General features: G+C 42.4%; 1 protein-coding gene across 11 annotated transcripts in view; it reads left to right on the forward strand.

Annotated features, from left to right (window-relative positions):
• CCDC138 (coiled-coil domain containing 138) overlaps window positions 1–16,873 on the forward strand; it is a 52,289-nt gene that overhangs the window by 23,103 nt on the left and 12,313 nt on the right. For 10 of the 11 annotated variants that reach the window (XM_047781280.1, XM_047781281.1, XM_047781277.1 and 7 more), the window contains 2 exons: window positions 6,737–6,853; window positions 9,734–9,926. In XM_047781280.1, the coding sequence (XP_047637236.1) occupies window positions 6,737–6,853; window positions 9,734–9,926 (310 nt within the window). The remainder of the gene's footprint in view (window positions 1–6,736; window positions 6,854–9,733; window positions 9,927–16,873) is intronic. The other variant, XM_047781285.1, reaches the window with a different exon arrangement.

Below are 16,873 nucleotides of genomic sequence, written 5' to 3' on the forward strand. Positions count from 1 at the left end.
ATTCGTTAACCGCTGCGCCACGATGGGAACTCCCAAGTTTTTTTTTTTTAATCTCAAATAGGTGTTGGATTTTTGCCAAAAGCTTTTTCTGCACCTATTGAGATGACCATATGGTTTTTACTCTTCATTTGGTTAATATGGTTTATCATACTGATTTATTTGCATATACTGTGCTTGAGGAGAATGTGTATTCTGCTGCTTTTGGATGGAATATTCAATAAATATCACTTCAGGCCATCTGGTCTTGCTTCTTTTAAGGCCTGTGTTTCCTTATTGCATTTCTGTCTGGATAACCTCTCTGTTGTTGTAAGCGGGGTGTTAAAGTCTCTCATTATTGTGTTATTGTTGATTGCTCCTTTTATGAATGTTGGCAGTTGCCTTATATATTAAGGTGCTCCAATGTTGGGTTATATATATTTACAGTTGTTTTGTCTTCTAGGATTGATTCTTTGATCATTATGTAGTACCCGTCTTTGTGTCTTGTACTTTATTTTAAAGTCTGTTTGTCTGAGGTAGCTATTGCTACTCCACGTTTCATTTCTATTTGCATGGAATACATTTTTCCATCTCCTCACTTTCGGTTTGTGTGTGTCCTTAGATCCAAAGTGGGCCTCGTGTAGACAGCATTTATATGTCTCGTTTTTGTATTCATTCTGCCAGTCTATGTCTTTTTGTTGGAGCATTTAATCCTTATACATTTCAGGTAATTATTGATATGTATGGTTTTTTTTTGTCTTTTTTTGCTATTTCTTTGGGCTGCTCCCACGGCATATGGAGGTTCCCAGGCTAGGGGTCGAATTGGAGCTGTAGCCACCGGCCTACACCAGAGCCACAGCAACGCGGGATCTGAGCCGCGTCTGCAACCTACACCACAGCTCACAGCAACGCCGGATTGTTAACCCACTGAGCAAAGGCAGGGACCGAACCCGCAACCTCATGGTTCCTAGTCAGATTCATTAACCACTGTGCCACGATGGGAACTCCTGATATGTATGTTCTTTTTGCCTTTTTGTTACTCCTTTGGATTTGTTTTTGCTTTTTTTTGTTTTTTTGTTTTTTTTCTTCTCTTCCTCTTGTGGTTTGATGGCTGTCTTTTGCGTTGTATTTCTGGTGCCTTCTTTTTTTCTTTTTGGGACCACACTTGCAACACATGGAAGTTCCCAGGCTAGGGGTCTAACTGCAGCTACAGCTGCCAGCCTATACCACAGCCACAGCCACAGCAATACAGGATCCAAGCCATGTCTTCGACCTCTGCCACAGCTCATGGCAACGCCGGATCCATGACCCACTGAGTGAGGCCATGGATCAAACCTGCATCCTCGTGGATACTAGTCAGATTCATTTCTGCTGCACCATAACAGGAACTCCCTGTGGTTATTTTTCTTATTTCTTGATGTAGCTATTGTAGATTTTGGGTTTGTGGTTATCACGAGGTCTTGATGTAGGAAAATACACACACACACACACACACACACGATTGTTTTAAGGTGCTGGTCTTAATTGCAAATGCAATTCCAGGATCCTGCATTTGTATGTACCCTCCTCTTCTCACAGTTGCTGGTTTTGATATCATGTTTATGTGTGGATGATTTCCTACCTTTACAGTATGTTTGCTTTTACCAGTGAGCCTGCTCATTTGTAATTTTTTTATTTCTAGTTGTGGTCTGTATTTTTTTTTCTCCCTGCCTAGAGAAGTTCCTGTAGCATTTGCTGTATATCTGGTTTGGTTGTGCTGAACTCTCTCAGCATCTGATTGTCTGTAAAGCTTTTGATTTCTCTGTTGAATGTGAACAAAAGTCTTGTTGGGTAGAGTAGTTTTGTTTGTAGTTTTTCCCCCTTTCATCACCTTAAATACATCCTACCATTCCCTTGTGGCCTGCAGAGTTTCTACTGAAAATTCTGCTGATACCCTCATGGGGGTTCTTTTGTATGTTATTGGTTGCTCTTCCCTAGTTGCTTTTACTTTGTCTTTAATTTTGGTCAGTTTGGTTAATACGTGTCTCAGGGTGTTCCTCCTTGAGTTTATACTAAACGGAATGTGCTGTGTTTCCTGGACTTGAATTAGTGTTTACTTTCCCATGTTAGGGACGTTTTTGGCTCTTGTCTCTTCGAATATTTTGTGAGGCTCTTTCTCTCTTTCCTCTCCTTCTGGGACCCCTATGAAGTGAATGTTGGTGCATTTCATGTGTCCTAGAGTTCTCTTAGACTGCTGTCATTTCTTTTCATTCTTTTTTCTTTATTCGGCTCCTTTATAGTGATTTCTGCCAACCTGTCTCACTTATTCTTCTGCCTTCTGTGTTCTGCCTTTATTCATTCTAGTGTAGTTTTCATTGCAGTTACGGTATTGTTCATCTGTTTGTTTTTTAAGTCTTCTATTTCTTTGTTAAACACTTCTGTTAATTTCTCAATCTTTGCTTCTATTTTTTTCCCTGAGGTCTTGGATTGTCCTTTAGTATCAGTACTCAAGTCTTTTTCATAGAGGTTGACTATCTCCATTACACTTAGTTGTTTTTTTACGGAGTTTTGTCTTGTTCCTTCAACTGAAGTATGTTTCTTGGCTGTTTCATTTTGTCTAGCTTTTTGTGTTTGTGGTCTGCTTTCTGCAGGCTACAAGGGTATAGCCCCTCTTGCTCTGGTATCTGCCCCTGGTCCAAGGACTTGACTAGCTTCCTGATGGGAGTAGAGCTGGATCTTGACCCTCTGGTGGACATGGCTGTGTAGAGGGGTGGGATTAGGGGTGGCTATGTGCCTAGGAGTACACTAGGCAGCCTGTCTGTTGATGGGTGGGTCTGTGGTCCCACCCTTCTGGTCATTTGGCCTGAGGCTTCTCTGCACTGATGGTTGTAGGGTTTGGGATGGGTTTTTCAAAAACGGCAACCTCCATGGGAGCTCACGCTGATGATTCTTCTCCTGACTCCACTTCCACTGTCCTGCCCCTACAATGAGCCACAGCTGCCCCTGCCGCCCCAGGAGATCCTCCAAGACCTGCAGGTAGATCTGGCCCAGGTTCTCATGGGGTCATTGCTTTGCCCTGGACCCAGGGCACATGGACCTCATGTGCCCTCCAAGATGGAGTCTGTTTCCCCCAGTCCTGTGCAGCTCCTAGCTCAGGCCCGCTGGGCTTCAGCACCATGTGCTGTGGGGGCTCCTCCCCATTACAGATCCCCAGGCTGGGGAGCCTGCTGTGGGGCTGGGAACTCTAACTCCACGGGTGAGCCCCTGTGATATAGCTACTTTCCAGTCTGCGGGTGACCCACTTGGGGGGTATGGGTTTTGCTTATTTTGCTGAAGTGCTCCTCCTAGGGATTCGTTGTGGCTTCTTTGTCTTTGGGAGTAGGATTTCTTTCTTTCTTTCCAGTCTCCTTTGATGATGGTTGCTCAGTGGTTGGTTGGGATTTTGGTATTTTAGTGAGAGGGGAGCTTCAGTTCTTCACTCTGCTATTTTGCTGCAGTAATTCCAGAAAGACTTTTTTCCCTTGTGCTTAGTGTCTTTCACTTGCTGCATTGGGACTGCATGCAAAGGCCTTGAACCCGGCTCTTCAGGCCAGAATTCCTCCTGGGAAATGGCTACAAACACTTTCATTCTTGACTCATTTTAAATATCACAGTTTCAGGGTGGGGGTTAAGAATGTAAATTTTTGGAGTTCCGGCCATGGCTCATTGGCTGACGAATCCAACTAGGAACCATGAGGTTGCGGGTTTGCTTCCTGGCCTCGCTCAGTGGGTTGAGGATCCAGTGTTGCCATGGGCTGTGGTGTGGGTTGCAGACGTGGCCTGGATCCCATGTTGCTGTGGCAGTGGTGTGAGCCAGCGGCTACAGCTCTGATTGGACCCCTAGGCTGGGAACCTCCATGTGCCACGAGTGCAGCCCTAGAAAAGGCAAAAAGACCAAAAAAAAAAAAAAAAGAATGTAAACTTTTCCTGTCATTAAGACTTTACCAGTGTAATTGGTCATCAAATTGCATTCATTCACAGATGTACTCAACTTAGGGTGTCTGTAAATTTCAGTGTCATTCTAGAAAATAACTAATAGTCAAGAGGAAACCAGTAAAGAGCCTTAAGGGTAAAGTAGCATCAGTCTTATGCTGTATCGAGGTTGTGCTGGCAGAGAGGCAAGGTAGGGTTAAAGAGGTCAGAGTGGATGCAGGGGGATCACCAGACAACTCTTGGGGTTCAGGTTAAGGAGGTTGTGGCTGAGGAATGTGAAGTGAACCCTTAGAAAATGATTGGGAAGTGAGATTTCTGGGACTTGATTGTGACCCAGTGTAGAGGTTGGGGTGGTGTCAGAGTTGGCTCCCAGGCTTCTGACTTTGTACCAGGATGAGTGTTGGTGTGTTCACTCCAGGTAGGAAATAACATGTGAGTTTGGGGCTTGAGCCTCCCCAGTCTACAGGTTTGTTTTAGGCAAGTGGAGTTGGAGGTGCACAGTGTCTCTGTCTGACATGCAGGGACCGGAGCTCTGCAGAGGCCTGAGCTAGATGCTTGAATGCGGGAGGCTCTGTCTGCAGTGGCTCGTGCTAAATTGAGGAACTCCAGTGTCCAGTAATCAGGTGACCAGCAGGTGACCAGAGAAATAGAGGGGGAGCTCGTGTCACAAGAGAGTCTGGTGTTGGAGAAGCCATGGAGGTTGTTTCCAGGAGGGGAGTAAGTAGCAGTGCCCAGGTGTTGCTGTAGCAGGTCAGACATGTCCTTTCAAACTTGATGTTTCTTTGCTCTTTTTTTCTTCATCTTTTTTTTTTTTTTTTTTCTTTTTAGGGCCACACCTGTGGCATATGGAAGTTCCCAGGCTAGGGGTCTAACTGGAGCTGCAGCTGCCAGCCTACACCACAGTCACAGCAATGCAGGATCCTTAACCCACTGAACATGGCCAGGGATCAATCCCGCATCCCATGGATACTAGTTGGGTTCGTTACCACTGATCCACAATAGGAACTCTGGGTGTTTATTTTCATACCTTATTATTCACATCTATGGACCATCTACACAAGATTTTTATATCCTAGCTTTTGTTATTTTTACCTAATTATCATTAATATTTTTCTGTTCATTGTCTTCAGTTCACTGAGTTGCTGTGCCCTTGATATAGCCATTTTGGTATTACTAAGCAATTAAGTAACATCCATGCTTTATAAACAATGTATGCTTTTGGAGGGGTATATTTTTGATGATTTTCCTAGGCTAGTTTAATAGAAGTGGGATTACTCCACCAAAGGCTCTTTGGCCTTGAAATTTTGTAGCAAATGACATACTGTTGAAGCAGTGTTCATAAATATCTTTTCAAAATACAATAATCAGGGAGTTCCTCGTGGCTTAGCAGTAATGAACCTGACTAGTATCCATGAGGGATGTGGGTTCAAATGCCAAAAAAATCTGTATTGTTTTTTCAAATTGACATTAATTATTAAGATATTTAGGAAAGAGAGATATAAAGAGGAAAGTAACTATCACTCCAGTTACTGAAATCTTACTGCTAATTTTTTTGAAATATCATTTCATATCTTTTTCGAAAGAAATTCATAGACATAGTCTATGTAAATGGGATCGCATTAACTTTTGTAACCTGCTATTGTGTCATCTGAGTGTGCTGTGGCAATATATATAGGGGCTGTTATCATTTTTAATGGTTTTATACGTACCTTAAGTTTATTTAACCATTTAAGTTTTTTGTTTGTTTGCTTTTTTTGTCTTTTCAGAACCCATGGCATAAGGAAGTTCCTAGGTTAGGAGTCGAATCGGAGCTCCAGCTGCCGGCCTTCACCACTGCCACAGCCATGCCAGATCCTAGCTGCATCTGCAACCTATTCCGCAGCTTGCTACAATGCTAGATCCTTAACCCACTGAGCAAAGCCAGGGATCAAATCTATATCCTCATGGATGCTAGTTGGATTCTTAATCTGCTGAGCCACAATGGGAACTCCTAACTATTTAAGATTCTGGAGTTCCCGTCGTGGCGCAGTGGTTGACCAATCCGACTAGGAACCATGAGGTTGCGGGTTCGGTCCCTGCCTTTGCTCAGTGGGTTAACGATCCGGCGTTGCTGTGAGCTGTGGTGTAGGTTGCAGATGCGGCTCGGATCCCGCGTTGCTGTGGCTCTGGCGTAGGCTGGGTGGCTACAGCTCCAATTCAACCCCTAGCCTGGGAACCTCCATATGCCGTGGGAGCGGCCCAAAGAAATAGCAAAAAGACCAAAAAAAAAAAAAAGATTCTGAGAGTTTGTTTGTATAGGTTAATCTTAAAATCCTAGATGTGCTGTTATTGATGGGTCAAAGAAATATGTAGTTAATATTTCATATAAATTTCCATGTTATATAAGCACATGGACAGTTTTCTTCTTTGGGTTTTTTTTTTTTTTTTTTTTGGAGGTTCCCAGGTCAAGGAAGGTTTTAAAGTGATTTTTCTTCTTTTTTTTTTTCTTTTTCTTTTTTGGCTGCCCCACAGTATATGGAGTTCACAGGCCAGGGGGGATTGGAGGGATCGCCAGGGATCAGATCGGAGCTGTAGATGTGACCTACATACACCTATGGCAGCAATGGACTCTCTATCCCACTGTGCCAGACCAGGGATGGAACCTGCTTCCTGGCACTGCGGATATGTCACTGATCTCTTTGGGGCACAGTGGGAACTCTTAAAGTGAAGATTTTTGTTAGAGAACTCTTGTTGTGGGGGGGATTGTGGTGATTGATTTCCGATATCTAAACGTAGCGTGTGTGTATATTTTCCCTCTCTTGCTTCTCAGCTTTTACCTGTGATGACAGAGCAGCTGCAGTGGATGCCCTTTGTGGGGGCCAAGCTTCACGAGCCTTTTGTCAAGTTCATATATTGGTCTCTGAGGCAACTCGACGCTGGAGCACAGGTAAGTGGTGAACTGTGGTCGCCTGCAAATGAGATCCTGTTTCATCCTCTTTCTCATGATTTGGTTCTTTCAGTATTTTTCCATGTGCTCTGTTTTATGTTTCAGGACCTGTCCTTGTTTCCCATCCTTTTATTCACCACTTTCTCCTTTTCTGTATTGTATTTCTCAGTGCAGTAGATCAGATTCAATATGTAACATTGTTTTTTGAGTTTTAGAATTCTATAAATAAGAAGTTTCACTGTGTTAGGTTATTGTTGAAACAAAAGTGTGTCACTCCCATCATTTAACTTTAAATTTTTTACATTCTTCTGAAGGCAGTAGAAATTGATTTCTTGTGTTTACGCCAATAATCACACACTAGCCAAATGGGACAGTGATTATTAGGGTAACCCAGTCCAAGAGGGGAAATTATTCCAACCTCTTATGAAGTGAAGGGCATGTGTTACCTACTCAGGTCAGGGTCATTTCACTTGGGTTATGAGGTGCACATGTAACTTTGAGTGCTCTGAATTGTATAGATTTGTAAAATTTTATTCCCCATTAGTATTTTGTTTTGGTTTTTGGGGCCACACCCACAGCATATGGAGGTTCTCAGGCTAGGGGTTAATCAGACCTATAGCTGCTGGTCTATACCACAGCCACAGCAACACCAGATCCAAGCTGTGTCTACCACCTACAGCACACAGCTCACAGCAACACTGGATCCTTAACGCACTGAATGGGGTCAGGGATTGAATCTGCGTCCTCATGATGCTAGTCAGATTTGTTTCCGTTGCGCCACGATGGGAACTACCCCATTAGTATTAATAAATACTGCTGTAGCTTTCATGTGGTTCAGAATGGAGAGGAACCCTCGGTTCCTGGGAAGCTGCTCTTGGTTCTGTGGAACCTGGAATCACAGGGCCGACAGTGAAGTGAGGACTGAGGTTAGGAAGTGTCTTCCTGAGGGCTTCCGTTTGGTCTGCCTTTATGGTGCACGAGAGGAAGTGCCTGAGCACAGGTGTGTGTGTGTGCACACGTACACATACACGGCTCATTTCCAGGTATTGGTCTGGAGCTGTGTGTCTTACCAAAGTTATGTACATGGTGACGTCTGTTGGGGTCACTGTCAGATGTGCCCTGTGCACCTATCTCCGCTGGTCTGTGGCTGGTCATCTCCCCTTGACAGTGTCTGTGCAGAGCAGGGGCTTTTAATTTCCGTGAAGTCCGGCTAAGTGTTTCTCGCAGGTTATACCTTTGGCGCTGTATCTGAAATGTGCTCGCTGTACCCCAGGTGCTGGTGTGTCTTTTTGGAAAACTGACCCTTTGTCACCCGTGCTGCCTTCCTTCCCTGGGGACTTTCCCTGCCCTGAGGCCTGTTTTGCTGAAATGCGGTTGGCTCTGCCCACTTTCTTGGGGTTACTGTCAGCGTGGTCAGTCTGTCTATACATGCACTGTTAAGCTGTGTGTGTCTTTATGTTTAAGTGGGTTTTTTGTGGACAGTGTGTAGGGGTCTCATATTTTGATTTACTCTGACATTCTCTTTAAGTTGGTTTGTTTTGCCTATTGCAATTTAGAGTGATTATTGATGTCAGTGCCAGCTTTCTGTTTGATACATTGTTCTTTGTTTCTTCCACTTGTCTTCCTTCTATCATCTTTTTACACTGAGGCTTGAAAGCACAAATGTATTATCTTTCCCAAACGGTATCAGAACCTCATGGGCAAGACGTTTAAATGAGACTGCATTGCTTGTGCTGCTCACCACCACGTCCTTTGGCCTTTGAGACCCTAAGATCTCAGTAGGTCTGTCTAATTTTCTGCAGAGGTTCCGAAGCTGATGGTCATTATCCACGCTGCCTGAGCAGTGCTGGTTTGGATACCAGTTAGTTAGAAGTCATAAGATGGGGCAACCGTCACATAACTCAGGGGTGTGGGTCGGAGAACTGGTTCTGATAAGGGGTATAAGTCATGTCTGAGCCTGGCTTAAGTGCCCTCACGGGTAGCTGTGTGCGCAGTTTTCTTGGGTTGGCTTCTTAGGGATGTGTGGAACACAGCAGGAGCCTGTGTTGCTCTAGAGGCATCATATGCCATCATTTCTGTTTTGCTCACTTTCTTGTTTTAGTTTATTCAACATGAGAATTTATCCGTGATTCTAAAGCAGTATTTTGTTTTTCTGAAATCATTAAAATTTATCAAAATCATCGTGACATTTAGTTTTTCTGAGCCGTAGAGCAGCAAGGCCCTGGATGACCACTGTACAAGCTGCACCCTGAGGGCCCTGTATCAGCAGCAGGGCATGTGGGGGGCAGGGGCCCCCTGGGTCTTCTGACTGCTCTGTGCCCGAGGTCTGCCATGATCCGCTCTTAAATGCTTTGAAATTGAATCTTGCCTTAGTTCTTCTCTAATTTCCTTCTTAGGAAATTACCATTTTTAATTCCTTAATTCTAACCATTTCTTTAGAGAAAGATGTAGTCATACACCTTTTTTTCTTTTTCTTTTTAAGGCTGCACCCACGGCATATGGAGATTCCCAGGCTAGGGGTTGAATGGGAGCCATTGCTATAGTTGCCAGCCTACACCACAGCCACAGCCACGCCAGATCTGAGCCTCATCTGCAGCAATTATGGATCCTTAACCCACTGAGTGAGGTCAGAGATGGAACCGGCATCCTCATGAATATTGGATGTGGATCCTTAACCCACTGAGCCACAACAGGAACTCTCAGTTTTTAAGTTGATTATAAAATTAATCTTTCCAGTCTTGCATATTTTCAACTACATTTAATTTTTTTTACTTAGCAAAAGATTGATTTATTTTTGGTTTATATATTTGATTATGGTATTTAAGAAATATATTTTCTGAACATGAATAAGTGTACTAAGACAGTGCATATTTTTAACAGCATTCGACTATGACATCAACATTGAGGAGATTAGGTGAAGATATATTCAAAGGAGTGGTGACTAAAGGAATTCAGGGTAATTCTTCAGAACATTCTGTGGAGAATAAACCAAAGACAGCTGCTTTCTTTAAGAGCTCCAGTTTACCGTTGAGATTTCCATCAACTTTAATTGTTCTCAAAACAGTCACTCAAGGTAAGCTTTCAGATGTGCTTCTGGTCTAATTTCTTATAAACAATTAGAAGAGAACTCTGAAATGAGGCAGTTCTTTCATAGATAAATATGTTTTGCCTTTTCAGAATGAGCTTTTAAGTTGTTTAAATTGGTGGCACATTATCAAAACCGACTCTAATGGATGAATTAGAGAAGATGAGTGGTGGACCAGATTGTTGCCCTTCCCAGAAGCCTTTGTTGATTCTCTTAGATCGTGTTACCATAGCAGCCTTTGCTCTCACTGTCGTTGCATTTACCATGTGGTCCTGAAATCACTACTTTATTTCCCGCCAGAGCAGGCGTTGGCAAACTATAGCCTGTGGGCCAGACCTGGTTTGTAACACATCTCGTTTGTTTCCTGTTGTCTCTTGTCACCTCACAAGGACAGAGCTGAGTGTCGGCAGCAGAGACAGCATAGTTCCAGAGCCTGTGATGTTCTGACATGGCCCCTGCTCTGGTGTGTGAGCTCACTGCCTTGTTGCCATTGTGTCTTTTGTGCCTGGCGTGGGGCTCAAGGTCTGCTAGTGAACAAGGAAATGAAGGACTCAAAAATGTTTCCGTCAGAGCTGGCCGTTTTAGTACAGTTCTGATACACTGCTGTAAGTAGCTGTCTTGTGGATTAGTATTTGTGAGGCTTTGTGTGAAGGGAGGTGACAGCTGTGTAGTCTTTTTACCTTCCTTCTGTGTTGACTGTGTAACTCATTCTGGTGGGTTTGTAAGTGGGCAGTGGCAACAGGCTAATTTGATGACTTACTCTGAAGTACAGGCTCTTTGGCTATTCTTGATTGTAGGGATTTTAAGAAAAAAAAAAAAAAAACCAAACCACAACTCTGCCTGAGTTGTTTTCTTCCTTATGGTTGTGATTCCCAAAGTTATAACAGGTCGGGTGGTAACTGGTTGACAGGCCGAGTGTGAGAAGGGACTATCAGCCCAGCCCAGAGTTCACCACGTAGCAGTGTGCACCACGGCAGCGTGTGATCAGGTGTGATCTTCGTCTCTGCCAAGGCTGATGGGATGGAGAGAGGAATGGGCACTAGTGTGCACAGGGGCACACGCTGCCCTCTGCAGGCAGTCCCGGATGAGTGGAGGAGGAGCAGAGCATTCATGGACAAGGAAAGTGGCTGAGCAGTTTGTGGATTCTAATGTGCTGTGGCCTCACTGTCTGTATCCCCTCTGAATTCACCTGTGAGGCGCTAACCTGCACAGGTACGTCAGGAAGTTGGGCCTGGGGAGGCACTTAGGTCAGGGGGTGGGGCCCTGGGGAATGGCAGGGGGCCCTGAAAGTGACCCCACAGAGCACCCCCGCCCTCACCGTGTGAGGACATGGCACAGCAGGAGGAGGGCTCTCACCAGCATCCAAGCTGCCAGCCCCTCGACCTCAAATTTGCAGCCTCCAGAAGGGCCAACATTAAATTTCTGTTGTTTGTAAGCCACCCAGTCTCAGGCATTTTGTTACAGCAGACTGAATGTGTGTTTCAGAAAATGAAACTAATGTGTTTCAGAAAATGAACTCCAGAAGAAATTACAGAAATCTGTTGATTTTTGACTACTACGATGACTGCTGCAACCAGAGTGTAACTAAACTACTGTGACCTGAGTGTAACTACCATTTTTTACAATCACTATTAAGTAGCTGTAATGCATGAAAAAAGAAATCTTGTTCACATAAGCAAAACAAAGTATGTAGGAGTTCCTGCTGTGGCATAGTGGGTTAAGAATCCGATTATAGGGAGTTTCAGTGGTGGCTAAGCAGATACAAATCCTACTAGTATCCATGAGGATGCAGATTCAATCCCTGACCTCACCTCATGGGTTAAGGATCCGGTGTTTTTGTGAGCTGTGGCATGGGTTGGCAGCTGTAGCTCCAGTTTGACCCCAAGCCTGGGAACTTCCATATGCTGCAGGTGTGGCCTTTGGAGAAGAAAAAAGGACTCCGACTGCTACAGCAGCTCATGTCACTTCAGAGGTGCTGGTTTGATCCGCAGCCCTGTGCAGCTGCAATGCAGGTCTCAACTGTGGCTTGGATTCAATCCCTGGCCCAGGAATTTCCATATGCTGCAGGTTCAGCCATTAAAAAAAACAGTAACAACAAAGTAAAATGTGGGTACTAAGCTAACATGGTATCTGAAGAACCTCATCCATTGTGAAAGATAACAGGACATGAGTAAAGATTTGGTAAATAGTGGGCGAATGAGCAGGTTGATAAATAATACTGCTGAAGTTAAGGGGCAGAAATAAAGGACTTTTATTCTTCTTATCTGGGAAGACCAAGAGTATGAAAATTTATGAGATACCCCAAGTGGCTAAGTGTAATAATATGAATTAAAATTCCAGTGGTTTGTGTAAGTTGAGAGAGTAAAGTTTATTTGAAAAAAATATTTTCAGTGAATATGATCATTTAAAGCAAATAAAACAGCCACACTGGGGCAGAGGCGCTTCATATGTACTTATTAAAATAATGAATTTGTTTCCTGGTTGAAGTCAGGTTTTTTTTTGTTTTGGGTTTTTTTTTTTGTTTTTTGGGGTTTTTTTTGGCTGTACTGGTGGCACATGGAAGTTCCTGGGGCAGGGGATGAATCCGGGCCACAGCCGCAGCAATGCTGGATCCTTAACCCACTGTGCCAGGCTGGGGATCAACCCGAGCCACAGAGACAGCACCCGATCCTTAACCTGCTTGTTGTAGTGGGAACTCCTCAAGTCAGTTTTTTAACATAGACTCATGAGACGTCCTGCTCTCAAAGATGTTAAAATCTAGGGGGGCTACTAGATGATAAATACTTCGGTCTGCTTCACTTTGTAATTAATGGTGCACTAGAAGCCTTCTAAATGCCGTTGCCTGAGAGGTGGTATATTGGCTCTGGTGGTAAGAGAGGGGCTCAGAGGATTTAGCACACAGAGTTAGCATTTTTGCAGGACCACCGGCTTGGTGAGAGTTCACAGCAGAGAGTAAAGAGGAAGGCCACTCCCCAGGGGACAGTCTGAGGGAACGTGAGCTAGCTGGGAAGAGCCTGGCGCCACGGAGACCAGTCAGGTGTCAGGTATAAAGACATGTCTCTGTCCACAGTGCAGTGTCAGCTTTCTGACGCCTGGTGACAAAGGCTCTGACCAGAGCTCACACAGTGGAGTCTCTTGTCCCTCCCGATTACCTCTCAACCGTCTCACTTGTTTTTCTTAGCAATTTTGTCCAGTCTCTTATTTTAATTTTAAAAAATTTAAATTCCTTTCCGGCCAGAGTGCCTTTTTACAAAACCAATTTAAGCATTTCTCTGTCTTATATCCTTTTTGGTAAAGTCTTCATGATAAGATAGACAACTTCCAATAGTCTTTAGTTAGATTTTTTGTTACTGTTGGATATTTCTGAAAAGTGTTTTTGTTTTCAATTGTCATCTTTAGGGTATAAAATGGATGTTGAAAAACTGGACTAATTCCCCATTAATTTATTTTTTAAGAAATGTTAAGAAACATATATTTATTATCTTTGGTCTAAATACATGAATAGGAGTTCCCGTCGTTGCTCAGCGGAAATGAATCTTACTAGCATCCATAGGATGCAGGTTCAATCCCTAGCCTCGCTCAGTGCATTAAGGATCCAGCGTTGCCATGAGCTATGGTGCAGGTCGCAGATGCAACTTGGATCCAGTGTTGCAGTGGCTATGGTATAGGCTGGCAGCTAAGCTCCAATTTAACCCCTGGCCTGGCAACTTCCATATGCGTGGGTGCAGCCCCAAAAAGACAAAAATAAATAAACAAATAAATAAGTACATGAATACAGGATTGATGTTGTTCCTTTAGTTGAAGAAATTGTTTAGTATTTTTTTCTAATTGTGAAAATGGCTTAAAAAAATTTTTTTTTGGCTTAAAATTTTCTTAAAGGAATGTCTAAGAAATGTCTATAAGCTATTTTTAAAGTCACTTGGAGTCCATTGGAAGCTGCCTTTCAGGTCTAATTTGAACAAGCCTTTTGAGAACTAAAGTCAAAAATGAGTTAATATATTACCAACCAGGCAGAATAAGTATGATTAGCTGTTAAAATTTTAAATGCTACATTGAAAAAATACTAAAATGTGTTTTAAAAGTTACAATTTGCTTTATGGTATAAAATTGCCACCCTCCATAAAAACATCCTTCACCCAATTTTGATTAACTGACAGAGATCCAAGTGGTACTGTTTTGTCCCCCAGTTGTAAAACCACCAATTTGCCATTTGTAACAGACATATCTATAACTAATTTTTGTTCAGTTCACTTTTTTTCTGTAACATTTTACTTTTTTTTAAAAAAAATGTGTTCATGGCAAATTATTAACAGCTGCTAAATCTAAGTAGAAGTACAACATATGTCATTTATTACCACTTTTTTCTGTTTTCTCCGTGTTTGAAAGTTCAGAATTAGTCTTTTGAAATTGAAAATGCTATTTTTTTTCATTCTTTTGTCTTCTTTAGGGCTGCACCCGACACATATGGAGGTTCCCAGGGGTCTAATTGGAGCTGTAGCTGCCAGCCTACACCACAGCCACAGCAATGCAGGATCTGAGCTGCGTCTGGAACCTACACCACAGCTCATGGCAACGCCGAATCCTTAACCTACTGAGCAAGGCTGGGGATGGAACCCACAACCTCATGGTTCCTAGTCGGATTCGTTTCCGCTGTACCACGATGGGAACTCCCAAAAATACTGTTTTTTAATGGAACTTTGAGAGACTTAGAAACTCCATCAGCTGGCATGGAAGTAAGAGAGAGGCCCTTGGTTCTTACTCAGGAAGGCACCCATGTGCTATTGCATGGGTGGGAGCAGAGCGGTAGATGTGACTCAGGAAAGAAGGGGTGCTGTCCTGGTCTGCAGTTAGAAACATCTGAGAAATAATGGTAACGGAAGTTTAATCTCTTCGTTACTATAGCAGGCATCGTGAATGTGACTATCAGATATACTGTGTGTGGCATTTCCCTAGACCCTTCCTTTCCAATTTGGATTCCTTTTATTTCTTTTTCTTCTCTGATTGCTGTGGCTAGGGCTTCCAAAACTATGTTGAATAGTAGAAGTGACAGCAGACACCCTTCTCTTGTTCCCTATCTTAGTGGGAATTCTTTCAGCTTTTCACCATTGAGATTAATGTTAGCTCTGGGTTTGTCATATATGGCCTTTATTATGTTGAGGTGGGTTCCCTCTGTACCGACTTTCTGGAGGGTTTTCTTAAATCATAAATGGTGTTAAACTTTGTCAGAAGTTTTTTCTGCATCTATTGAGAGGATCATATGGTTTTTATTCTTCGGTTTCTTAATGTGGTGCATTACACTAATTCATTTGTGGATATTGAAAAATCCTTGCATCCCTGGGATAAATCCCACTTGATCATGATGTACAGCCCTTTTAATGTATTGCAGATTCAGTTTGCTAGTGTTTTGTTCAGGATTTTTACATCTATGTTCATCAGTGTATTGGCCTGTAATTTTCTTTTTTGTGGTATCTTTGTCTGGCTTTGGTATCAGGGTGATGGAGGCCTCATAGAATGAGTTTGGGAGTGTTCCATCCTCTGCAATTTTCTGGAATAGTTTCAGAAGGATAGGTGTTAGCTCTTCTCTAAATGTTTGATTGAATTCACCTGTGAAGCCATCTGGTCCTGGACTTTTGTTTGTTGGAATTTTTTTAATCACAGTTTCAATTTCAGTACTTGCAATTGGTCTGTTCATCTTTTTTATTTCATCTTGGTTTAGTCTTGGAAGATCGTACTTTTCTAAGGATTTGTCCATTTCTTCTAGGTTGTCCATTTTATTGGCATATAGTTGCTTTGTAGTAGTCTCTTATGATACTTTGTATTTCTGTGATGTCTGCTGTAATTTCTTTTTCATTTCTAATTTTATTGCTTTTCTTGATGAGTCTGGCTAAGGGTTTATCAATTTTGTTGATCTTTTCAAAGAACCAGTTTTTGGTTTCATTGATCTTTTCTGTCAGTTTCTTCATTTCTCTTTCATTGTATCTGATCTTTATGATTTCTTTCCTTCTGCTATGGGTTTTGTCTGTTCTTTCTCTGGTTGCTTTAGGTGTAAAGTTAGGTTGTTTGAGCTTTTTCTTATTTCTTGAGGTAGGCTTGTATTGCTACAAACTTCCCTCTTAGAACTGCTTTTGCTGCATCCCATAGGTTTTGGATTTTTGTGTCTTTTCCTGTCACTTGCTTCTAGGTATTTTTAAATTTCCTCTTTGATTTCTTCAGTGATCCATTGGTTGTTTGGTAGCATGTTGTTTAGTCTTTTTTGTGTTTTTTGCAGTATTTTTCTTGTTGTTGATTTCCAGTTGTGTAGTGTTGTGGTTGGAAAAGATGTTTGATATGATTTTAATTTCTTAAATTTACTGAGGCTTGATTTGTGGCCTAGGATATGGTCTATCCTAGAGAATGTTCCATGTGCACTTGAGAAGAGTGTGTATTCTGCTGCTTTTGGATGGAATGTTGTTAAGTCCATCTGATCTAATGCATCATTTAAGACCTGTGTTTCCTTGTTGATTTTCTGTCTGGATGATCTGTCCATTGCTGTAAATGGGGTGTTAAAGTCCCTCGCTATTATTGTGTTATTGTCAATTTCTCCTTTTGAGGTTGTTAGCAGTTGCCTTATACATTGAGGTGATCCTGTGTTGGGTGCATATATATTTACAATTGTTATATCATCTTCTTGTATTGATCATTTGATCATTATGTAATGTCCTTCTTTGTCTCTTATAATATTCTTTAAGATCTATTTCAAGGTCTATTTTGTCAGTTGGTACTCCAGCTTTCTTTTGACTTCCATTTGCATGGAATATTTTCTTCCATCTTCTCACTTTCAATTTGTATGTGTCCCTAGAACTGAAGTGGGTCTCTTGCAGACAGCATATATATGGGTCTTGTTTTTGTATCTCTTCAGCTGGTCTGTGTCTTTAGTTTGGAACATTTAGTCCATT

The sequence above is a fragment of the Phacochoerus africanus genome, chromosome 5 (assembly GCF_016906955.1).
Source record: "Phacochoerus africanus isolate WHEZ1 chromosome 5, ROS_Pafr_v1, whole genome shotgun sequence".
Taxonomy (NCBI): domain Eukaryota; kingdom Metazoa; phylum Chordata; class Mammalia; order Artiodactyla; family Suidae; genus Phacochoerus; species Phacochoerus africanus.